At 47.8% G+C, this 26,601-nt stretch overlaps 1 protein-coding gene across 1 annotated transcript in view; it reads right to left on the reverse strand.

The window, feature by feature from the left end:
* Positions 1–2,559: 2,559 nt before the first annotated feature.
* RTF2 (replication termination factor 2) overlaps positions 2,560–26,601 on the reverse strand; it is a 54,947-nt gene continuing 30,905 nt past the window's right edge. The window contains exons 6-9 of the mRNA XM_040330007.1: positions 13,567–13,680; positions 13,423–13,480; positions 11,277–11,351; positions 2,560–2,831 (exon numbers count right to left, since the gene is read on the reverse strand). Of these exons, the coding sequence (XP_040185941.1) occupies positions 2,656–2,831; positions 11,277–11,351; positions 13,423–13,480; positions 13,567–13,680 (423 nt within the window). The 3' untranslated portion in view covers positions 2,560–2,655. The remainder of the gene's footprint in view (positions 2,832–11,276; positions 11,352–13,422; positions 13,481–13,566; positions 13,681–26,601) is intronic.

The following is a 26,601-nucleotide window of genomic DNA, read 5'->3' on the forward strand; positions in this document are numbered from 1 at the left end:
CTAAAGCAGAGATGTGCCCCCGCATCAAAAGGGGCCTAAAGCAGAGATGTGCCCCCGCATCAAAAGGGGCCTAAAGCAGAGATGTGCCCCCGCATCAAAAGGGGCCTAAAGCAGAGATGTGCCCCCGCATCAAAAGGGGCCTAAAGCAGAGATGTGCCCTGCCCCATACAAATTTTTGGAAGAACATGCAACACAAAGTCACTCCATAACATTAGGAAAAATCTGGATTTATTGACATCAATGCAACATTGTTTCAAAATTAATTGTTTGCTAGTTTAACAAAAGGAACAGAAAAGATGAAGAAAACCTTTTATTACAAATCAGAACCCCGGGAGCCAATCACAGTTTATTTCCACACATCTCACCCTCCAGAGAACCTCTGTGTCTGTTTTTTTTTACAATTGTCCAGCTGCAGTTTCAGTGCGATTTTTTATTTTTATTACATTTTTTTTTTTAAATCGCACCAAAACTGCAGCCAGACATATGTGAACCAAGCCTAACTGTATAATAATAATAAAAAATAAAATAAAATTATAATTATACAGTTAGGCTTGGTTCACATATGTCCAGCTGCAGTCCGATTTTTTTGTGTGAATTCTAACTTGAAATCGCACAGGACTCCTTTCTTAAAAATAAATAAAATTGCACTGAAACTGCAACCAGACATAAGTGAACCAAGCCTAACTGAACAATAAAAAAAAAAAAAATATTATACAGTTAGGCTTGGCTCACTTATGTCTGGCTGCAGTTTCAGTGCAATGTTCTTATTTTTTTTCGGCCATAGCCGGTTCAGCAGGGACTTTGAGATTTGAACCACGTATGGGCAGGCTGTATGTACCCAAGCCGATCGATCAGCTTGGGTACAACCTACCTGACAGATTTGACATGCTACCGATAGCCGCCAACAGTAATTACTGTGTTCTCCCAGCAGGGGGGGGGGCGTCTTCTCCCATGTGGAGAACACAATAGCTCTGTATTAGGGATTTCCCCCATCAACACAGTGAGTGTTGACTTGTTCATTCCCCGACTTAGTTGGGGTAGGCGGTACACTTTGGTGGGGGGTCAGCCACGCCCTGTGACCCATGGGGACCTGCCTTCTGACCCCTGACCTCTGGGGGAGGCCCCTGTTCCTGAGTCCTAGCCTTCCATCTACGGTCGGTTTTAAGTCCAAATGAATAAAATAATAAAAAGCCAACTTCACCCAAATCCGATAAACGGTCGGGGAGGTGACCGACAATTTAAATGACATGTTGGATCGTTAGATTGTTGAGAATTTCCACCTCTGTCCAACCAATGAGATCATTACAAGGCCTGAAGAATGGCAGTGCAACCCCCCCCCCCCCCCAATGGATTCTCCATAATTGGGGGTCAATACCTAGGGGCAGTGATGGTGAACCTTGGCACCCCAGATGTTTGGAACTACATTTCCCACAATGCTCATGTACTCTGCAGTGTAGTGGAGCATCATGGGAAATGTAGTTCCAAAACATCTGTAGTGCCGAGGTTCACCATCACTGACCTAGGGACACACCTTACTAAAAAAGGGGGGGGGGGGTTTGAGACCTTACCCATGTGATGCTGGATATGGAGAACCCGGCCACTGGAGACACCAAAAATCTGGCGGTTTAACCCCAATTACTAAACAGAATTCTTTATTTTTAAATGTTATTCTCATACAATCTGCCTCAAAGGTGCAAATGGAAACATGGAACTGTATTACTAATAGAGATGAAATGTATAATACATCAATGTTTCTCAACTCAGGTCATGTTTTCCGGCTCTCCATTATTTTGCACAGGTGATTTGATCAGTTTCACTGCCTTAGTAATTACAATCTGACGGAAGTCCTGAAAACATGACCTGTCGGGGGGGGTACTTGAGGACTGGAGTTGAGAAACATTGGTATACATCAGGGGGGTCTCAAACTGGTGGCCCTCCAGCTGTTGTGAAACTACAAGTCCCATCAACCCTCTGCCTGCGGGGGGTCATTGCTTGTAACATGCAGTCTTGCAATGCCTCATGGGACTTGTAGTTTTACAACAGCTGGAGGGCCACCAGTGTGAGACCCCCTGGAGTACATGAGACCCCCCCCATGAGACCCCCTGGAGTACATGAGACCTCCCCATGAGACCCCCTGGAGTACATGAGACCCCCCCATGAGACCCCCCAGAGTACATGAGACCCCCTGGAGTACATGAGACCCCCCGGAGAACATGAGACCCCCCCATGAGACCCCCTGGAGTACATGAGACCCCCCAGAGTACATGAGACCCCCCCGGAGAACATGAGAACCCCCCATGAGACCCCCTGGAGTACATGAGACCCCCTGGAGTACACGAGACCCCCCATGAGACCCCCTGGAGTACATGAGACCCCCCACCCCCATGAGACCCCCTGGAGTACATGAGACCCCCCATGAGACCCATTGGAGTACATGAGACCCCCCCATGAGACCCCCTGGAGTACATGAGACCCCCCGGAGTACATAAGACCTCCCATGAGACCCCCTGGAGTACATGAGACCCTCCCCATGAGACCCCCTGGAGTACACGAGACCCCCCATGAGACCCCCTGGAGTACACGAGACCCCCCCTGGTGTACACGAACGGTGCAATGACCTTATACTGTGTATGGGGAATATTAAATACTCGATGACTAGAAGTGATAGGGGGTGTGGGTGATCCAATTAGAGGACTGCTCCTTGGTGCGCTTAGCCGAGCTGTGCGAGGTGAAGAGGGATTTGTAGGCCTCGGACTTCCCATGGTCGTGGTTCGGCCTCTTGGTGGCGCTGTTGGACGATGTGGAGCCAATTCCGGAGGGTTTGGACTCCTCTGTATGGAAAGAAAAAAGGTAAGAGTTATACCCCAATGTACTTACAAGTCAGTCCACACCCACCAAATGTTACACTTTTTAACCACTTAAGCCCCGGACCAATATGCAGCTAAATGCCCAGAGGTGTTTTTACAATTTGGCACTGCGCTGCTTTAACTGGCAATTGCGCGGTCATGCAATGTTGTACAGAAACAAAATTGGCGTCCTTTTTTCCCCACAAATAGAGCTTTCTTTTGATGGTATTTGATTGCCTCTGCGATTTTTATTTTTTGTGCTATAAACAAAAATAGAGCGACAATTTTGAAAAAAATGCAATGTTTTTTACTTTTTGCTATAATAAATATCCCCCAAAAATATATTAAAAAAAAAATGTCCTCAGTTTAGGCCGATACGTATTCTACATATTTTTTGTAAAAAAAAAAAAAAAAAAAAAATCGCAATAAGCGTTTATCGGTTGGTTTGCGCAGAATTTATAGCGTTTACAAAATAGGGGATATTTTTGGGACCATTGCCATTTTCACAGCAAAAAATGCATTTAAAATGCATTCTTTATTGTGGAAATGACAGTTGCAGTTTGGGAGTTAACCACAGGGGGCGCTGAAGGGGTTATGTGTGACCTCATGTGTGTTTACAACTGTAGGGGGGTGTGGCTGTAGGTGGGACGTCATCGATTGTGTCTCCCTATAAAAGGGATCACACGATCGGCGACGCCGCCACAGTGAAGCACGGGGAAGCCGTGTTTACATACGGCTCTCCCCGTTCTTCAGTTCCGGGGACCGATCGCGGGACTCCGGCGGCGATCAGGTCCGCGGGCGCGCGCCCGCGACCCACGGCTGGGTAGATGTAAAGGACGTGCCGGTACGTCCACCTGCCCAGCCGTGCCATTCTGTGGACGTATATCTACAGGCGGCAGTCGTTAAGTGGTTAGATGCCTTCAAAGTGTTGTTGCTAAGCAGAATAGTTAATTTTCCCACTTCCTGCACCTAGGCGCTTAAGCTTCCTAACCTACACCGCACAGACTCCTGGGAATGTAGTGGGTGTAACTTTCCAGGAGTCTGTGCATTCCCCAGTCTCGAAGAATCATGTGACTTGGACAGCACAGGTGCTGAAACCTGATCTGACACTGCTTGTGCAGCACTGAGCATGTGCGAGGTCTGCAAGGCTGAAATCCAGGAAGTCATAGTCTGGCTTCATGATGCCCACACTTAAGATGGCCCCCAGTCAATTTCTATTTTATAAAGTGTCTAAATGCTGTAACAACCTAACAAAACGGACCTTCGTTTACAGACTAACTTTACTAGAATACATTAAGCTTGTGTATTACAGGAGTATTTATATTTAAAAAGTGAAATTGTGGCCGGAACTCCGCTTTAAGTATGGCCGTCGTTCCCGCGTCGAATTTTGAAAATGTTATGTCGTTTGCGCAAGTCGGGGGATCGTGCATCGGCGGCGATCCCGATGCGCTTGTGTGTCACCAGGACACGGCGCATCTCGGTTTGGCAGGAGGGCTCTGTGATTGGCCCTCCTGATCACATGACGGCTGCCATGTGATGTAAATAGAGAGCCGGTTGCTAGGTGATCCCCCTCAGTGAACTTGAGAGGAGAGGAGGAGAGGAGGAGAGGAGGGGAGGAGGGGGATCTCTGCAGCCGGCCGGTGATCAGTAAGTGCGAGACGTTTTTTTTTTTTTTTTTACAGATTTTCACACACTGATCACCAGCACGGCGTCCACACACGTCACCAAAATAGCGCCCCCAAAACGCGCACACACACACACGCACGTACGTCCCCAAACAAATAGATTTTAATCTGTAAACACCAATTCTCAAAACGAGGCTCTGTCCTCAACTACATCCCACCCGGCCACCGTGGGCTAGATTCAGGTAGCCCAGCGTACTCTTGTGCGGGCGCAACGTATCTCCGATACGCCGCCGTAAATTAGGGCGCAAGTTCCGTATTCTGAAAGAACTTGCGCCCTTAGTTACGGCGGCGTAACGTATCAGGGCCGGCGTAAGCCCACCTAATTCAAATGGGGATGATGTGGGCGCGTTTTATTTAAAATTATTGTTAACCCCGCGCATTTTACGTTTTTTTTTACGAACGGCTTCGTGAAAGAATCCCAGTGCGCATGCTCGAAATTCCGCCGCAAATCGTCATTGCTTTCGACGTGAACGTAAATTACGTCCAGCCCTATTCGCGAACGACTTGCGCAAACGACGTAAAAAAAAAAATCAAAATTCGACGCGGGAACGACGTCCATACTTAACATTGCGTACGCCTCATAGAAGCAGGAGCAACGTTACGCCGGGAAAAAGCCTTACGCAAACGGCGTAAAAAATTCCGCCGGGCGCACGTACGTTTGTGAATCGGCGTATCTAGGTCATTTGCATATTCCATGCCAAAAACGATGGAAGCGCCCCTAGCGGCCAGCGTAAATATGCACCCTAAGATACGACGGCGTAAGAGACTTACGCCAGTCGGATCGTAACCTAAATTCCAGGTGTATCTTGCTTTCTGAATACAGAAAGAAGATACGCCGGCGCAGATTTGAATTTACGCGGCGTAATTATATATATATATATATATATATATATATATATATATATATATATATATATATATATATATATATATATATATATATATATATATATATATATATATATATATATATATATATTATATATATATATACACACACATACACACGTCGGCGTAAATTCTCTCTGAATATAGCCCTGTGTGTGCAAAATATATATATATATACACACACACACACACACACACACACACACACACACACACACACACACACAGTCGGGTGGGTGCTTCTCTCCTAAGTGGACGTTCAGGAACTCTGCCTCCATGCTACCAAACAAAGCCTATTTAACCACTTAAGCCCCGGGAACCAAAATGCAGGTAAAGGACCAGGCCCCTTTTTTGCAAATCGCCACAGCGTCGCTTTAACTGACAATTGTGCGGTCGTACGACGTGGCTCCCAAACAAAATTGGTGTCCTTTTTTTTCCCCCACTAATAGAGCTTTCTTTTGGTGGCATTTGATCATCTCTGCGGTTTTTATTTTTTACGCTATAAACAAAAATAAAGCGACAATTTTGAAAAAAAAATGCAATATTTTTTACTTTTTGCTATAAAAAATATCGCCCAAAAATATATAAAAAACAAAAAAATTTTCCTCAGTTTAGGCCGATACGTATTCTTCTACATTTTTTTTTTTTTTTTTAACCAAAAAAAAAATAAATCACAATAAGCGTTTATCGGTTGGTTTGCGCAAAATGTATAGCGTTTAAAAAATAGGAGATAGTTTTATGGCATTTTTATAAATTTTTTTTATTTTTTTACTACTAATGGCGGCGATCAGCGATTTTTTTCATGACTGCGACATTATGGCGGACACTTCGGACAATTTTGACACATTTTTGGGACCATTGTCATTTTCACGGCAAAAAATGCATTTAAAATGCACTGATTACTGTGGAAATGACAGTTGCAGTTTAAGAGTTAACCACAAGGGGGCACTAAAGGGGTTATGTGTGACCTCATTTGTGTTTCTAACTGTAGGGGGGTGTTGCTGTAGGTGCGACGTCATCGATTGTGTCCCCCTATAAAAAAGGGATCACACGATCAATGACGCCGCCACAGTGAAGAACGGGGAAGCTGCGTTTACACACAGCTCTCCCCGTTCTTCAGCTCCGGGGCCCGATCGCGGGACTCCAGCGGTGATCGGGTCCACGGGTCCCGCGGTCACGGAGCTTCGGATCGGGTCGCTCGCCCATTCTGCCGACGTATATCGTTGTGCAGCGGTCCTTAAGTGGTTAAGTGGTCTTGCATAGCAAGATCACTTATTGTTCTCTCACATATATATTATTATAGCCAAATTTGCCACCCTAACTCCTCCCACAGTTTTTTTTACTACATAGACAAGTAATATATCGAAACGTGCGGGTTGTTCCCGATCGGATTGGTATTACTTTGTGGAATGTTTCGCTGAATCGTTGGCGAAATATCGTCGTTTTTGCGGAAAAAAATTTCCCATAGGAATGAATGGCGAAGCTAGAGTGTGGAGATGACAAAAAACTAAACTGCGACCACTCCCTCATTTTCAAGCCGACCTACACAAATCTTATATCCCTGCTGCCACTACACGTGTCCACAGCTAAGCGATCGTGCAAGTCGTTTTCACAATACGGCCATTTGTTTGCAACCCACGCCATCCATTGACCTCCATTGAAATTACATTCTAGACCCCTAAAATTTTTAGGGCAATATTTAAACTTCGACTGTGCCTTCAATTTTAATATTATGTTTAATATTTCAGAGACATACTATGCAACAAAATGTAGGTCTGGGTCTTGTGATTCTTACAATATAAAGATGTCCGCTGTACAATTTATAGTTTTTAAAATAAAACCGTTTGAATAAGGACAAGTTAAAAAAAAATAATATGAATATCTAGTTTGTGCTTAGAGCTTGCATATAAACAAACATTGGTTTCCTAGGAAACGCTGAGGAGATTAATAACTCCTCACAGACAGCTGTGAGGTGATTTTTTAGCTCCTCCCACACAACGCTGAAGGAAATTTGGCTCTGTTTTTTTTTGGCTCTGCGTAACTTCTGCATACTAGCATACAGCAACCATCCATAGCAACCAGTCCATAGAAACCGTCAATAGCAACCAGTCTATAAAAACCATCCATAGCAACCAGTCCATAGCAACCAGTTTTTGATGGGGCAATAGGATGGGGCAAATAGGATGGGGCCGTTTTGATGGGGCAATGGATCGACACTGTTGGATCACATTTACATCTCCAGGGGCACTGTCTCCAGTCAGGAGTATTGTTGGAGTCAAGAACACGTCACACAATTTCCCCAGAAATTGTATCTTTTCTAGTTTATATCTCTCTTATTAATACCTCGTCATCCAGTCCCCGTCGGCTCTTCTCAACCTTTATCCCTCTGCTTCATCCTCCACCCCCTCTACCCACTAACTCACTCACTGCCCAAGAGATTGCCAATCACTTCAAAGGACGAGACTGATGCAATTCGTGAGCACACCTCCACTGTGCGTACATCTTCACCACCCAACATAAGTTGCCTAACGGCACTTTCTTTTTTATACTTGGAAAAAAATAACTTTATTAATTTAAAGCACAGAATACAAAACAGTCAAACACATTTGTGAATAGAAGTACAGTTTCATAGGGTGAAAAGCGTGATCATGTTGTTTACCTAGATACCGCTAGTCATACATGCGCATATCTGCAAGCACAGAGGAGTAGTGTAATGTGGAACAACCTCCGGGTATGACAGGATCAGACACATGTTTCTCCATCCTCTAGCCATCTGTCCCAAATCAGCTTTTTAAAAACGGCAGAGTATCATTAACCACTTAAGGACCGCCTCCTGCACATATACGTTGGCAGAATGGCATGTACATACAGGTACGTCCTATACTAGTACCCAGCCGTGGGTCGCGGGCGCGCGCCCCCCGGAGCTCCGGGACCCGATCGCCGCTGGAGATAGAGATCGATCGGAGAGATAGAGAGATCGATCGGAGAGATAGAGAGATCGATCGGAGAGATAGAGAGATCGATCGGAGAGATAGAGAGATCGATCGGAGAGATAGAGAGATCGATCGGAGAGATAGAGAGATCGATCGGAGAGATAGAGAGATCGATCGGAGAGATAGAGAGATCGATCGGAGAGATAGAGAGATCGATCGGAGAGATAGAGAGATCGATCGGAGAGATAGAGAGAGAGAGATTGTAGATCGAGAGAGAGATCGAGAGAGAGAGATTGTAGATCGAGAGAGAGAGAGAGAGAGAGAGATCGAGAGAGAGATCGAGAGAGAGAGAGAGAGAGAGATCGAGATCGAGAGAGAGAGAGAGAGAGAGATCGAGAGAGAGAGATAGATAGATAGATAGAGAGAGAGAGATAGAGAGAGAGGTCGAGAGAGAGAGGTCGAGAGAGAGAGGTCGAGAGAGAGAGGTCGAGAGAGAGAGGTCGAGAGAGAGAGGTCGAGAGAGAGAGGTCGAGAGAGAGAGGTCGAGAGAGAGAGGTCGAGAGAGAGAGGTCGAGAGAGAGAGAGGTCGAGAGAGAGAGAGGTCGAGAGAGAGAGAGGTCGAGAGAGAGAGAGGTCGAGAGAGAGAGAGGTCGAGAGAGAGAGGTCGAGAGAGAGAGAGAGAGGTCGAGAGAGAGAGAGGTCGAGAGAGAGAGAGGTCGAGAGAGAGAGAGAGAGGTCGAGAGAGAGAGAGAGAGGTCGAGAGAGAGAGAGAGAGGTCGAGAGAGAGAGAGGTCGAGAGAGAGAGAGGTCGAGAGAGAGAGAGGTCGAGAGAGAGAGAGGTCGAGAGAGAGAGAGGTCGAGAGAGAGAGAGGTCGAGAGAGAGAGGTCGAGAGAGAGAGGTCGAGAGAGAGAGGTCGAGAGAGAGAGGTCGAGAGAGAGAGGTCGAGAGAGAGAGGTCGAGAGAGAGAGGTCGAGAGAGAGAGGTCGAGAGAGAGAGGTCGAGAGAGAGGTCGTAGCAGCCCATTGCCAGCAATCTCTCTGTTCAAATCGGGAAAACAACTCTCACTTTGTGGTGCTGCACAGATTTGAAAAAAAAAAAAAAAAAGTCGTTCCTACACTACTTTTGGCGATTTTGGGCGCGACTTGGATAGACATCTATGCATCAAGCCGCACAGATGTCTTCCAAAACGCATGCAAAGCGCACTGACATGCAGCTTTGAAATCGCGACATTTCAGGTGAAGTCGCACCAATTTCAAAGCCGCAGTCAATGTGAACGGGGGAGGGGGGGCTAAACAGCTGTGTATGTGAAGATTGGGGAATTACTTGCACAAAATCCACCCAGTCTAGAGAGCGATGCAAAGTCCGGGATGTCGTTATCGGCTCTTTTGAATGAATTTGAATGAACTTTGAATAGGAATACTTCTCTCCAGAGAGATTGTATCCTTTCTTCACACTGACAGTTTGGAATTATTTGTCTTCTTTATAACATTTTAACATGCATTTAGACCTGAACATTTGTCATGCAAGCCTATCAGTGATAGTCAGCACAGCCTCATCGGGCCCCCCCACCGCCAGTGCGGCCCTCATCATGCTCCCCCCCCCCGCCGCCAGTGCGGCCCTCATCAGGCCCCCCCCCCCCCCCGACGCCAGTGCGGCCCTCATCAGGCCCCCCCCCCCCCCCGACGCCATCAGGCCCCCCCCCCCGCGGCCCTCATCAGGCCCCCCCCCCACCGCGGCCAGTGCGGCCCTCATCAGGCCCCCCCCCCCCCCCCGACGCCAGTGCGGCCCTCATCAGGACGACCCCCCCCCCCCCCCGACGCCAGTGCGGCCCTCATCAGGCCCCCCCCCCCCCCCCGCCAGTGCGGCCCTCATCAGGCCCCCCCGCGGCCCTCATCAGGCCCCCCCCCCCACCGCGGCCAGTGCGGCCCTCATCAGCCCCCCCCCACCGCCGCCCTCATCAGTCCCCCCCCCCCCACCGCCGCCAGTGCGGCCCTCATCAGGCCCCACCGCCGCCAGTGCGGCCCTCATCAGGCCCCACCGCCGCCAGTGCGGCCCTCATCAGGCCCCACCGCCGCCAGTGCGGCCCTCATCAGGCCCCCCCCACCGCCGCCAGTGCGGCCCTAATCAGCGAAGGTGAAAAACATTAAAAAAAATTTATTTACAGTACTTTATCGTTTAGAAAAAAAAGTGGGGATTAAATACCAAAAAAAAAAAAAAAAGGGAGAACAAGATACAAATTATCCCGGGCAGCAGGAAGGTGGTTAAAAAAATAAAATAAATAATGTTGGTAGAAAGAGAGATGATATATAAATATATAGTCGTAGTATTACTCTTGCCTGACTATGGCGCCCTCGGCTGTCACACAATGCATTATGCAGCTGAATGTGACATAATTCATACAAAGCCAGCACACACACACGCTCTCTTTATGGATAATATATTGTACAGCGGGAACCTCGGATTACGAGGATAATCCGTTCCAGGAGAATGCTTGTAATCCAAAGCACTCGCATATCAAAGCGAGTTTCCCCATAGAAGTCCATGGAAACAAAGATAATTTGTTCCGCATTGACTTCTATGGCATGCAATACCGCATGTGGCCAGAGGTGGGGGGGGGGGCGCCGGAGAGGCTCAAATACTCAGGACAACTCGGCTGAAGTCGCAAACCCTCAAAGGCTCAGGACTGAGCGGCTCCGGTGTCCCCCCCCCCACCTCTGGCCAAACGCGGTACTGCACACCGTTGTGGCTTGAATGCTGCTCGTTTTGTGAGACGACACTCGCAAACCGAGTCAGGATTTAAAAAAAAAAACAAAAAAACAATGCTCGTATTGCGAAACGCTCGTTAACCGCGTTACTCACAATCCGAGGTTTCACTGTAGAGTGTTTATCAGAAATCACATCGCATGCTCGCAGGATGACTTACCGCTTGAACCAGAACTGCCTTTATCTTTGGGGTCGTCTTTCTTTCCATCTATAGTCTTTGAGGGTCCCGGAGCTCCTGGAAAAAAAGGAAAAGGCTGTGGTGAGAGTCAGAAAGAATGTCCCGTCTTGTGATCGGTGTCACAGTAAGCCCCCCCCCCCACAGTTAGAATCACTCCCTAGGACACACTTAACCACTACAACGCCACCTAGTGGTTAACCCCCCTTCACTGCCAGTGTCATTTACACAGTAATCAGTGGCATTTTTATAGCACTGATCGCTGTATAAAATGACAAAATAGTGTCAAAGGTGTCCGCCATAATGTTGCAGTCACGATAAAAAAATAAATGAAAAAATAAAATAAAAAATAAAACTATCCCCTATTTTGTTGATGCTATGGCCCAGATTCTCAAAGGGCTTACGACGGCGCAACGCTATGTACGCCGTCGTAAGTCCTAATCTGGGCCGTCGTATCTATGCGCCTGATTCTTAGAACCAGTTACGTATAGATATCCATTAGATCCGACAGGCTTACGCTGTCGGATCTTAAATACAATTTTTTTTTTTGCCGCTAGGTGTCGCCTCCGTCGTTTTCCCCGTCGAGTATGCAAATGACCTAAATACGCGAATTCCCGAACGTACGCGCGGTCGACGCAGTGAAGTTACGACGTTTACGTTAGATTTGCGTGGCGTAAAGTTGCACCTGCTATATGAGGGGCAACCAATGTTAAGTATGGCCGTCGTTCCCGCGTCGAAATTTAAAAATTTACGTCGTTTGCGCAAGTCGTCCGTGAATGGGGCTGGACTCCATTTACGTTCACGTCGAAACCAATGCAGTCCTTGCGACGTCATTTGGAGCAATGCACCCTGGGATATTTTCCAGACGGCGCATGCACAGTACGTTCGGCGCGGGAACGCGCTTAATTTAAATGATCTACGCCCCCTACCCGGATCATTTGAATTACGCGGGCTTGCGCCGGGTAATTTACGCTATGCCGCCGCAACTTTACAGGCAAGTTCTTTGTGAATAAAGCACTTGCCTGTAAAACTTGCGGCGGCGTAACGTAAATGACATACGTTATGCCCGCACAGTTTTACGCCCATCTACGAGAATCTGGGCCTATAACTTTTGCGTGAACCAATTAATAAACGCTTATTGCGATTGTTTTTTTTTACCAAAAATAGGTAGAAGAATACGTAATTGGCCTAAACTGAGGGAAAAAATCTTTTTTTTTTTTTATATATTTTTGGGGAATATTATAGTAAAAAGAGGGGCGTTTTTTGGAGAGTTTTTTCTCTTCCGTTCATGGACGGACACAGCAGCCTTTGACCTTAGGGTTATATCCGCTTCCTTCAGGAGAAACTCTCCTGAAAAGAAGGTGCTGTCAAAAAATGGTGCCGTGTCAGTCCATGAACTCAGAGAAATGGATTTTACGGTGAGTACAAAAATCCTATTTTCGCTTCCGTTCTTGGACGGACACAGCATCCTTTGAAAGTAGGGTTATGCACCTTTCTTTCAGGAGAGTTTCTCCTGAAGGAAGCGGATATAACCCCAAGGTCAAAGGCTGCTGTGTCTGTCCATGAACTCAGAGAAATGGATTTTACGGTGAGTACAAAAATCCTATTTTCGCTTCCGTTCTTGGACGGACACAGCATCCTTTGACAGTAGGGTTATGCACCTTTCTTTCAGGAGAGTTTCTCCTGAAGGAAGCAGATATAACCCTAAGGTCAAAGGCTGCTGTGTCTGTCCATGAACTCAGAGAAATGGATTTTACGGTGAGTACAAAAATCCTATTTTTTTCAGCGCCCAAAAGCTGCTGCTTGCAGGACTCAGTGTGAAAGGGTCCATTGAAATTGCATGGAGCGTTTTAATAGCGATATTTTTAACGCCAAAACGCTGTAAAAACGCTTCAGTGTGAAAGGGGGTCTTATAGCGCAAAAAATAAAAACCACAGAGGTGATCAAATACCACCAAAGCTCTATTTGTGGGGGGGGAAAAAGGACGCCAATTTTGTTTGGGTGAAATGTCGCACGACCGCGCAATTGTCAGTTAAAGTGACGCAGTGCCGAAACGCACAAAGTGCTCTGGTCAGGAACGGGGGGAAAATCTTCCGGGGCTGAAGTGACCCCTAAACGACATCCTAATTACCTTCAGCTGTCTCCCCATTGGAAGGCGCGCTCTCCACCGCCTTGGACTTCTTGGATTTCTAGAATAAAAAGAAGATTCCAGAGTTACAAAGACATGAAGACGGATCCAAATGCAGCTTCTCCAACCTCTCTGTGCAGACGTTACCTTCTCCACCTTGGCCTTCAGCCTCCTGTCTTCCATCTTCTTCCTGAGCTCCTCCACCTCGTCCTTATCCCCGTTCAGCAGGATGAGATCGTCTGCCTGGAATCCGCCACCGCACTAATACCATACATAATAAAGAGATAGGAAAACGGTTAGTGAAATCCTCGCCATAGACTGGGCGTTGCAATAGATGACAAAGAGGTACAAGTTTCGGCTTTTACATAGATCCGTTTTTTGATTAGTTGTTCAATAAAAAAAAAAAAAAAAAAAAATAAACAATAAAAAAACAAACAAACAAACACAAGAGAACCTCCATGACTAAGCACTAACTGTAAGTGCGAAACGCGTCGGCCATCCTGTTTTCTGTTGGTTGCAGTGACTGTACAGTTGAAAAATAAAGACAACTTTAAGTTATTTTGGAGTGCGGCTATCCAGTTTTCGTTACTCTATTTGCCATGTGCTGTATATACCTGGGACTGGATTCAGGTAGTTCCGCGCATTTTTACGGCGGCGCAGCATATCGTAGAGGCAAGTGCTGTATTCACAAAGCACTTGCCTCCTAACGGCGTAGCGAAAATGGGGCCGGCGTAAGCGCGCCAAATTCGGATGAGGGGGGCGTGTTTTATGTAAATGGGTGGTGACCCGACGTGGTTGATGTTTTTTATGAACGGCGCATGCGCCGTCCGTGTACATATCCATAGTGTGCATTGCTCCAAAGTACGCCGCAAGGACGTATTGGTTTCGACGTGAACGTAAATTACGTCCAGCCCCATTCACAGACGACTTACGCAAACAACGTAAAATTTTCAAATTTCGACGCAGGAACGACGGCCATACTTAACATTGGCTACGCCACCTAGGGGGCAGCTTTATCTTTACGCCGGCGTACCTCTTACGGAAACGGCGTATCTTTACTGTGACGGCAAGCGTACGTTAGTGAATCGGCGTATCTAGTTATTTACATATTCTACGCCGAAATCAACGGAAGCTCCACCTAGCGGCCAGCGGAAAAATTGCACCCTAAGATACGACGGCGCAGGCCGTCGTATCTTAGGTAGGTTTAAGTGTATCTCAGTTTGAGAATACACTTAAACTTACGACGGGCTTAGATTCCGAGTTACATCGGCGTATCTACTGGTAACTCTTTGTGAATCCGGCTCCTTGTATGTATCGCGTCAGACCGGCCGGTAATTGAGGCCGCAGCTTTGCGGCCTTCTGCAGGCCTATGCTTCCTTTTGTGATCTGGCGCCAACTTGTGGTGGCCGTTGGTATGACAAGAAGAAAATCAGCAATGCTAATCTACCGCTATATATTTTCTAAACACCCTATGGAATAAAAATGGCGGCCATTGCAATACTTTGTCACACAATATTTGCGTAGCGGTCTTACAAGCGCACTTTTTTTGAAAATAAAAAATAAAAGACAACAGTAACGTTAGACCATTTTTTTTTATATTGTGAAAGATAAGTCAAGTAAATTGATACCCAACATGTCACGCTTCAAAATTGCGTCCGCTTATGGAATGGCAATAAACTTTTACCCTTTAAAATCTCCATAGGCGACATTCGGAAAAAAAAAAATAAAAAAATTCTACAGGTTGCATGTTTTGAGTTACAGAGGAGGTCTAGGGCAAAAAAAGAGATTTTTAATACAGCTTACCTGTAAAATCTTTTTCTTGGAGTACATCACGGGACACAGAGCGGCATTCATTACTATATGGGTTATATGGAGTACCTTCAGGTGTAGACACTGGCAATCTCAAACAGGAAATGCCCCTCCCTATATAACCCCCTCCCATAGGAGGAGTACCTCAGTTTTGTAGCAAGCAGTATGCCTCCCAAAATGGTCCTCAAAAAAGAGGGGTGGGAGCTCTGTGTCCCGTGATGTACTCCAAGAAAAAGATTTTACAGGTAAGCTGTATTAAAAATCTCTTTTTCTTTATCGTACATCACGGGACACAGAGCGGCATTCATTACTATATGGGATGTCCCAAAGCAATGCTTACAATGAGGGGAGGGAGAACATCTCCAAGACAAAAGGATTTAATTTAGAGATATACTCAAATCATAATAAATCCAACTTAGTTGAGAAAAATAAAAATTTTAAATTTAACTCGAACAAGAGGAGCCCCCGGAATCCGAGGGTCTCAAACTGCAGCTTGCAGCACTGCCTGCCCGAAGGCAGTATCAGTATTCCTTCTTACGTCCAACTTGTAGAATTTTGTAAACGTGTGGACAGAAGACCAGGTTGCCGCCTTGCAAACTTGAGCCATAGAGATCTGGTGGTGTGCTGCCCAGGAGGCGCCCATGGCTCTAGTAGAATGAGCCTTTAATGATACTGGAGGAGGCAACCCTTTCAAGCCGTAGGCCTGAGTGATTAATTGCTTAATCCACCTAGAAATGGTGGACTTTGCAGCTGCCTGCCCCTTCTTGGGCCCCTCCGGTAGAATGAACAGCACATCTGTTTTCCGGATCTTCTTTGTAGCTTTAAGATAGGCCTTCATGGCCCTGACAATATCCAAGGTATGCAGCAACCCTTCCTTTCTGGAAGTAGGTTTAGGGAAGAAGGATGGTAATACCAAATCCTGGTTCAAATGAAAACTGGATATGACCTTCGGTAGGAAGGAAGGAAGGATGAGGGCGGAGAACGACCCTGTCCTTATGAAAAACAAGATATGGTTCCTTACAGGATAAGGCCGCTAGCTCCGAAACTCTTCTTGCGGAAACTATGGCAACCAAAAATACTAACTTCCTTGTCAGTAGAACCAAAGGAATTTCAGCCAACGGCTCAAACGGTTGTTTCTGTAAACTTGACAGAACAAGATTTAAATCCCACGGACAAAGCGGGGATTTAACTGGAGGTCTAATACGTAAGACCCCTTGAAGGAAGGTCTTAACCAGCGAGTGGGTGGCCAGCGGCCGCTGAAACCACACTGACAGAGCAGAAATCTGTCCTTTGATTGTGCTTAATGCCAATCCTTTATCCACTCCTAGCTGGAGAAAACTTAATACTCTATCGATGGTAAATTTGCGAGAAAAGCCATCGCTTGGACTCACACCAGCCTACATAGGCCTTCCAGACCCTGTAATAAATCACCCTAGAGACCGGTTTCCTGGCTCTGATTAGGGTAGAGACTACTTTCTGAGACAGACCTCTACCCCTGAGAATCAGGGATTCAGCTTCCAGGCCGTCAAATTTAGATGCCGTAAGGCAGGGTGGAGGATCGGACCTTGCGATAGCAGGTCTGGCCGTAGAGGAAGAGTCCAAGGGTCTCCCACTACCATCTTTAGGATGAGTGAGTACCATGCCCTTCTGGGCCATGCTGGAGCTACCAGGATGACTGGTATGTGTTCCACCCGGATCCTGCGCAGCAGGCGGGGTAGTAACTGGAGCGGGGGAAACGCATAAAGAAGTTTGAACTGATGCCAAGGGCAAACCAACGCATCGGTTCCGCAGGCCATCGGATCCCTTGAGCGGGATATGAACCTGTCTAGTTTCTTGTTGAGTCTCGATGCCATGATATCCACGTCCGGCACTCCCCATCTTTGGCAGAGTGCTTGAAAGACTTGTGGATGCAGAGACCATTCCCCCGGCCATAGAGTCTGGCGGCTTAAGAAGTCCGCCTGAAAGTTGTCCACTCCTGGAATGAATATTGCCGATATGCAGGGCACATGCGCCTCTGCCCATAGGAGAATCAAGCTCACCTCTCTCTGAGCGGCTTGACTCCTGGTTCCCCCTTGGTGATTTATGTATGCCACGGCCGTGGCATTGTCTGATTGAATTCTCACCGGGAACCCCTGCAATTTTGACGTCCAAGCCCTGAGGGCTAGTCGAGCAGCTCTGAGCTCCAAGATGTTGATGGGCAACTGCTTCTCTGGCTTTGCCCAAGTACCTTGGCGAGTGCAACCATCCAAAATTGCTCCCCAGCCCGTCAGGCTGGCGTCTGTGGTCACTATCTTCCAAGCCACTGGGCTGAAAGACTTCCCCTTCAGTAGATTCTGAGGGTCTAACCACCAACACAGACTTTGTCGGACTCTTGATAAGAGCGGCAACGGGATATCCAAGGCCTGTGGCCTTCTGCTCCATGCTGACAGGATGGCTGCCTGTAGGATGCGAGTGTGGCTCTGGGCGTATGGTACCGCCTCGAACGTGGCCACCATCTTGCCTAGTAACCTCATACATAGGCGAATAGTCGGTTCTTTCTTGCTTAGAACCAGTAGGATTAATTCCTTGATGGCTTTTACCTTCCTCAGAGGTAGGAACACTCCTTGTTGTTCTGTGTCTAATCTCATGCCGAGATATTCCAACTGCCTTGTGGGCTGGAAAGCTGACTTTTCTCGATTTAGGACCCAGCCGAACCTCTCGAGGTATTGGACCGTGAGGGCCACTGCTCGCTCCAAGCCGGGAGACGAGTGGTCTATGACTAGGAGGTCGTCCAGGTATGCTAGGATCGTGACCCCTTGGATCCTTAGCTTGGCTAGGATCGGAGCTAGGACCTTCGTGAACACCCGGGGGGCCGTAGCCAACCCGAAGGGAAGCGCCACGAATTGGAAGTGACGCGAAGCCACCATGAAGCGTAGATATCTTTGATGTGGCTGATAAATTGGAACATGGAGGTAGGCATCCTTTATGTCTATGGACGCCATGAAGTCGTCCTTCTGGAGTGTGGCAGCTGCTGACCGCACGGATTCCATCCGAAATGAGCGGATCTTTAGATATGCATTTACCATCTTTAGGTCCAAAATTGGCCTGACATCTCCATTGGGGATGATGAATAGGTTGGAGTAGAAACCCAGCCCCTGTTCCAGGACTGGCCGGAATCCGAGGCGGATCGTTTGGAATCCTCGACTCCTGGAAATGAGGAGGAGGAAACCTTAGGAAATCTAATTTGTAGCCTGTGGCCACGGAAGACCGTACCCACTCGTCGGGAATGCTGGCTTCCCAAATCTCTGAAAAGAGTCGCAGCCTTCCCCCCACCTTCGTGGGTGGGGGCGCCCCTTCATAAGGTTGGCTTGGGGGCTGGTTTTGCTGGTTTGCGAAACCACTGCCTTTTGCCTCTAACAGCCTGTCCTTGTGATTTGCTGTTGAAGCCGAAGTTTGCTTTTGCAGGAGGCCGTCGATACTGCTTGGCATTAGAGGGCCCCTGCCCAGGGGAATACTGTCGTTTAAACGCAGGCCCCTGAACCTTCTTCTTAGTTGGCAAGAGAGTACTCTTGCCGTTTGAAATGGTCTGAATGTATTTATCTAGGTCTTCTCCGAAGAGTCGTCCTCCATGGAAGGGGAACCCTACCAGGAGCTTCTTGCATGGGGGCTCAGCCTCCCAGCTTTTTAACCATAAGAGTCTTCTCATATGGATAAGGGATAACGATAAACGTGACGCTTGCTGGATAGAATCCTTGATTGCGTCTACCGTAAAACATATGGCCTTAGGGACATCCGAAAATTCTTCTGCCTGCTGGGCAGGAATAAGTTTAAGCATCTGCTTAAATTGATCCGATAATGCTTGAGCGACCCCAATCGCAGCCACAGCTGGCTGTACTACTGCCCTGCAGTAGTGAAGGAGTTCTTAAGTAGTGCTTCCAAGCGCTTATCAACTGGATCCTTGAACACCTGTATGTTTTCTACAGGGCATGTTAACGATTTGTTAACACATGAGATGGCTGCGTCCACTGCAGGAGTAGCCCATCTTTTGGAAAATTTTTCTTCCATAGGATATAGGACAGAGAACTTCTTAGGTGGTAAGAAGATCTTATCTGGCTTGTTCCAATCTTGGAACAAAACTCCCTCTAATAGAGGATGGATCGGAAACACAGCATTGCTTTGAGGCGCCCTCAGTGAGCCCAAAGCTGAAACCGTCGATACCTGGAGATCTGGTACTGGCAAGTTGAATGCCCTATGGACCAAGTCCGACAATCCTTGAATCCACCAGCTCTCCCTCAGGGAGACTGCCCCAGACTCCTCTGTATCCGGATCTTCGATCCCTGAACCTACTTGGTCCTTGTCCAAGAGGTCGTCCAATTCCCCTGAGGAAAGGACCTCCTCTTCTGAGGGTCCGCGCTCGGGCGACGGAGATCTATTCCGCTTACTGCCCCGCATAGCTGCGGCTATCATTTTACCCATGCTTTTCTGCATCTCTTTTAAAGAGGTGAGTAATACCTCCTCCGTGACCATCTTAGGGTTGGACTGACCCGCGTCAGCTCCAGCCCCAGATCCCGATGGCCCCAAGGCTCCCTGTGGGGAAAGCAGCGGCATAGCATTGTCCGAGACCTCAGACTCTCTGGGGGAATCCCCACCTCTTGTACCCTTGTTTTTTGATGCCATGGTACAATACCGAGGTACACCTGCTACTTATTGGTACCTGGGACTTATAAATAGTTAAATGCCCAAACACCTGTTTGGGGGATAAAAAATGCTTCCTCTCCCCTAGATGACACTTTTTTTTTTTTTTTTTTCAAAAAAAAAATCTTTTTTTTTTTTTTTTTTTTAAATCTAGGAAAGAAAAAACATTCTGTCCCCCTGAGTAGTATTGCAAGAAAAACTATGAGATGGAAAAGAAACAGCCTATTCCTAGGCTTGAAAACAGTCTTTCTGAAGACTGCAATATTCTTTCTGGCCACTGTGTGTCCTCGGCGCCCCGTGCTTGCCGTTCTGGTCTTTCCTCCTCAGTTCCAAAGTATTGAATGAGCTATATGGAACAAACAAGGAAGGGCCGCCCCTTCCTTAAGCCACTGACCCGCCCTTCCCCCCCAGCAATCTCAAACAGGAAATGCCCCTCCCGACAGGGGGGGGGTGGGGTTGGGAGGAAGGGACCTCTCTGCTCCAGCAAACTGCAGCCTGCAGCCTGGAACCATGAGGAGGTCGGCGTTTTGCCTGCTTTGCAGGCCGTGAGGAGGAAGACTGAATGGAGCATCGCCTGGAGGCTTGCAGGTAAGCACAGCTCTCTGACACACACATATACTTTTATATCACAGGCCCCACTCAATGCTTTTCCAACACTACAAGGGAGGTCACATCTTATGGGGAATAATACATATAGAGCCATCCTATCTTTATGATATGTGACTAGTTTGCCAGATGCAGTGCATAACTTTAGGCATGTCCCCTGTGACCCCCCAGAAAAAACCTGCTAAGAACCAAGTTCCGCAAGTTTTTCCCCTCACTTACCTGCTCCATGCCGCAGGACTTTGCCAAGCAAGAGGCCCAATCTTCCCCCATCTCGGTGGGGATGTCTAGACCTTCAGGCCCTGGGTTCCTATGAAGGATCCACTGTCCTGGGCCCATATAGCACTCTGGCAACAGAAACATTAGGCACCCAAAGGTTTCTAAGTTCTGGGCCCAGGGTCCAGCTCTCTAAAAAGAAAAGCATTATGGGCTATACCCCAAGGGTTTGGGGTCCGGTTACTGACCACTTTAGCGCTGAGGCTTTTTTGGACAGAACCGGTTAGCTCACCTAATCCCAAGGATGTGGAGGCAAGCTAAACCATGACTAACACCTAAGACACTGGCGGAAAAACTGAGGTACTCCTCCTATGGGAGGGGGTTATATAGGGAGGGGCATTTCCTGTTTGAGATTGCCAGTGTCTACACCTGAAGGTACTCCATATAACCCATATAGTAATGAATGCCGCTCTGTGTCCCGTGATGTACGATAAAGAAATAATTGCTCTCGCTCTACCAATCGCGGCGATACCTCACATGTGTGGTTTGAACACCGCTTTCATATGCGGACGCTGCTCACGTATGCGTTCGCTTCTGCGCGCGAGCTCGGGCATGTTCCTGGCGCCTAACTTTCTTTTAGCTGGCTCCTAGATTCCAAGTCAAGGGGCTGGATTCAGATAGGAGATACAACGGCGCATCTCCTGATACGCCGTCGTATCTCTGAGTCCGGCCGTCGTATCTATGCGCCTGATTCAGAGAATCAGTTACGCATAGATATCCCCAAGATCCGACTGGTGTAAGTGTCTTACACCGTCGTATCTTAGGCTGCATATTCTCGCTGGCTGCTAGGTGGCGCTTCCGTATAGTTACGCAAGGAATATGCCAATAAGGTATTTACGCCAATTCAGAAACGAACGACCGCCCGGCCCTTTTTTTTTTTTACGTCGTTTGCGTTAGGCTTTTTCCAGCGTAAAGTTACCCCTGCTATATGAGGGGTATGTGCGGCGTATCCTATGTTAAGTATGGCCGTCTTTCCCGCGTCGAATTTTGAAAATTTTACGTTGTTTGCGTAAGTCCTTCGCGAATAGGGCTTTGTGCAAGTTACGTTCACGTCGAAACCAATGAGGCTTTGCGGCGTAATTTTGAGCATGCGCACTGGGATTCTTTCACGAACTGCGCAGGGTCAAGTGTAATTTAAATATAACACGCCCACAACATCCCCATTTGAATTATGCGGGCTTACGCCAGACGAGATACGTTACGCAGCCGTAACTAAGGGCGCAAGTCCTTTCTGAATATGGACCTTGCGGCCAAAATTACGGTGGCGTAACGTATCGTAGATACCTTACGCCCGCACATAGATAGAGAAATCTATCTGAATCCAGCCCCTGGTCTACACCTATAGCAAGGGCCTTATGCATCTTCAGGTCAGAGCTGCACAGGCCCGGATTTAGGTAGATTTGCCCCTTATTTACGGAGGCGCAGGGCAGCGTTTTTGCCCTGCGCCATCGCAAATTTACTGCGCTACCCGCGATTCACGGAGCAGCAGCTCCGTAAATTGCGTGTGCGCTGTGTAAACTTGCCCTGCGTAAGGGCGCCTAATGCAAATGATCCCGTAGGGGGCGGGAATCATTTAAATTAGGCGCGCTCCCGCGCCGAGCGTAGAGCGCATGCTCCGTCGGGAAACTTTCCCGACGTGCATTGCGGCAAATAACGTTGCAAGGACGTCATTTGCTTCAAAGTGAATGTGAATGGCGGGAACGACGGGTATACTTTAGCATTGGCTGCCCCTGCTATTAGAAGGGGCAGCCTTACACTAAACCCGCCGTACGGAAACAATGTAAATTGCGTACGCAGGGCTCACGCAACATTGTGAATCGGTGTTAGTATGCAATTTGCATACTATACGCTGACCACAATGGGAGCGCCCCCTAGCGGTCATCGCAAGAATGCAGCCTAGATATGCGTGGCATAAGAGCCTTATACCACGCAGATTTTAGGCTGCAGTCGGCGTTACGATGTTCCTGAATCAGGAGCATTCGTAACGCCGGGGCAAGTAAGCAATTGCGCTGTGTAACCTATGGTTACACAGGCGCAATTGCTACTTGAATCTGGGCTACAGTTTTTATCTACAGACGTTTCTTATCTGCATAGGCAGTTTTTGTGGTTAAGCACAGGAAGGAGGTGGTTTTGCAGGCATGGTGGGGAGGACTGGGTGCATTACGTGTAAAGAGTGGTGAGCTGACTTTCGGTGGGCATATGGTGACAGAGGGGGGGGGGGAAGAGCAGTGTCCGAGGAGCTGGAGGGGGGGGGGGGGTGGTAAGCTACATAAAAAAAAAAAAAAAAAAAAAAAAAAGGTACACTACCAGGACCGAACATGAAAGAGCAGGCTTTGTGAAATGACCTCATTGCCACATTGGTTTTACATTCTTTTGAACCCTTTATTTTGTGCGTTTGTTGTATTCACCCCCCTATGACACAGCGATTTTCAAGGAATTATCCCCAGACGCAGCGTTCTTCTATGAAATGGAGGGATCTGAGAGTTTTGCATAGGTAAAGCGTGGACCATGGAAACAAGAAACTGTTATTTTAAGCTTGATCTGCCTCCTGAACACCTGAGCCAGCCAAATAAAACCTGCAGAACGCGCATGAAGTCAACGTATAACGACGGGAGGGATTCCGTATTCCCAGCAAAGAGCAGAACACACAAACCTATAAAAGAGGTAAGATGATTGCCATTATCTTTCATCGTTCTTCTCCTAATTTCATGGTAAAGTGACCCCCTGCGGCTACGGTAGATTTTACTTCTCTTTCCGGTTGGACAGCGAGTCAATCTTGGCTCTCTTGAAGAGCTACCGGTTCCGCCTGTAACGGAATGACCCGGGACATCCAGAGACTTTGTGAGGATGGGGGATACTCCTGTGTCAGCGTCACTGATAACTCTTGGGTCTGAGTCCACCCTGTGCCTTTTGGGCATGGGGTGGCAAGGGAATCATAATTCATGTATTACATGAGATAGGACATCAATAATAGTTCATATTGCAGGATCTTGAGAGATTGCAAGATGTGGGCCCAACCAGTCAATAGTGACTCATTTCTAGTGACATGCTAATTGCATCAGGGCTTGGAAGACATTCCATTGTCCTTGTGTAAAGGTGTTGTAACGGACAGGTGTTAATCCCAGGTCTGCTCCCAGAACTCTAATTATGCATACTAAATACTGCTTACGTGTGATAACACTGTCTACAACCTATTGATGCTCAGAGGTGTCAAGCTGTATGCGGAGACGGAGTGGGTGAAGGCGTTTTGTTGTTAATTAAGGAATGTTTAGTAATTAGCCTTAGTGTGTGATTAGGGGGGTGGAGATCTCATTGTTGCTTTAATGCCTTGTACTGTATATAAAGCTGAGAAGAAACCATTAAAGTATCATTACATTTGAAACCAGAAGCACAGAGCTGTGTGTCTCGTGTCTGGGGGGGGAATTCTTATGGATCGGGTCCTGTTGATTGGAGTGTCGATAAGCTGTCTTGGATGGGATGGAAGGTCGTAAACGGTGGTGACCGTAACACCGCCGATACCCAACGCTTTGGGTATGTCAGATGTAGAGATGCACTGAAACTTTGGTGGCCGAAACATATATCAAAATGGTGTTAAAGCGACATTTCGGAACACATCCATATTTTAAAAAAGACGCACAGAGGCCGAAACATATCGGGCGAGAATTGTGTTTTCGGAATTTTGCCGATAGAGGAAAAAAGGTGCAGATAATGGTAACAAAAAACATGCAATTTTGCCACGATTTTTATGGTGTGTTTTTTCATAGGTCATGACTCAAAAAAAAAAACGCATCAAAAACATAACATAGGTGCGCTTATTTTTTTTTTTGTTACTGACCAAAAATGGAGCAAGCGAGATATTTAACACCATAAAAACCGAAGCACAATGGAGCAGCGTGTGAAGACATACATAGAACTAAAGGGCCCATTCACACCAGGAGCTGCAGGTTTTTTGATTGCATGCATTTGAAGTAGGGGTGTGCACCGAATGGGAATTTTGGTGCCAATACCGAAAAAGGAAAAATACATTAGGCCGAAAACCGAAACTCAGAACGAAAATTACAGTTTAGAAAAAAAATTTTTTATATATTTTATATAAAATGTATACATTTTTATAGAACACATTGCTAATAGTAATTTCCATGCGGTGCACCTCTAAACAGATATGATGCAGGAGATGGTCAGAGACTGGGGATGTGGTGCAGGAGATGGTCAGAGACTGGGGACACGGTACAGGAGATGGTCAGAGACTGGGGATGTGGTGCAGGAGATGGTCAGAGACTGGGGACACGGTGCAGGAGATGGTCAGAGACTGGGGACACGGTGCAGGAGATGGTCAGAGACTGGGGACACGGTGCAGGAGATGGTCAGAGACTGGGGACACGGTGCAGGAGATGGTCAGAGACTGGGGACACGGTGCAGGAGATGGTCAGAGACTGGGGACACGGTGCAGGAGATGGTCAGAGACTGGGGACACGGTACAGGAGATGGTCAGAGACTGGGGACACGGTACAGGAGATGGTCAGAGACTGGGGACACGGTACAGGAGATGGTCAGAGACTGGGGACACGGTACAGGAGATGGTCAGAGACTGGGGACACGGTACAGGAGATGGTCAGAGACTGGGGACACGGTACAGGAGATGGTCAGAGACTGGGCACACGGTACAGGAGATGGTCAGAGACTGGGCACACGGTACAGGAGATGGTCAGAGACTGGGGACACGGTACAGGAGATGGTCAGAGACTGGGGACACGGTACAGGAGATGGTCAGAGACTGGGGACGCGGTACAGGAGATGGTCAGAGACTGGGGACACGGTACAGGAGATGGTCAGAGACTGGGGACGCGGTACAGGAGATGGTCAGAGACTGGGGACACGGTACAGGAGATGGTCAGAGACTGGGGACACGGTACAGGAGATGGTCAGAGACTGGGGACACGGTACAGGAGATGGTCAGAGACTGGGGACACGGTACAGGAGATGGTCAGAGACTGGGGACACGGTACAGGAGATGGTCAGAGACTGGGCACACGGTACAGGAGATGGTCAGAGACTGGGGACACGGTACAGGAGATGGTCAGAGACTGGGGACACGGTACAGGAGATGGTCAGAGACTGGGGACACGGTACAGGAGATGGTCAGAGACTGGGGACACGGTACAGGAGATGGTCAGAGACTGGGGACACGGTACAGGAGATGGTCAGAGACTGGGGACACGGTACAGGAGATGGTCAGAGACTGGGGACACGGTACAGGAGATGGTCAGAGACTGGGGACACGGTACAGGAGATGGTCAGAGACTGGGGACGCGGTACAGGAGATGGTCAGAGACTGCGGACATGTCCAGTACAGGAGATCAATGCAGCCTCACCAGTGTCCATCATTTGCAGCCTGCCTGTGCCTCACCAGTGCCCGTCACGCAGCCTCCCCGTGCCCGAATGAGAGCGGCGATCTCCGTGTGTCACAGAGCTGCATTTGAATTGCCGGGTCGCAGCAACAATGCCTTCTGTAATCATGTCACAATGATTTAATGTCCCACCACTGTCACAAGAGGCGGAACATTGTTACTGCGGTCTGTGCAGTTCTGCTCCGTGATACTTGGAGATTGGGGCGAGGAGGGAGAAGGAGGAGTGAGGGGAGGACTGGGGTGTTTCAGAACGACACACCCATAATGGGCGGCACCAGGGACGGAGCCCTGCCCAGGCCACGGCCTATTTCCGGCTCCTTTATCAGCGTTTTTTTTCTTTCGGCAAAGTGTCGAAAACACAATTTTCGGCTGATATGAAGCAGCCAAAATTTCGGTGCATCCCCAATTTGAA

This window comes from Rana temporaria, chromosome 12 (genome assembly GCF_905171775.1).
Source record: "Rana temporaria chromosome 12, aRanTem1.1, whole genome shotgun sequence".
Taxonomy (NCBI): domain Eukaryota; kingdom Metazoa; phylum Chordata; class Amphibia; order Anura; family Ranidae; genus Rana; species Rana temporaria.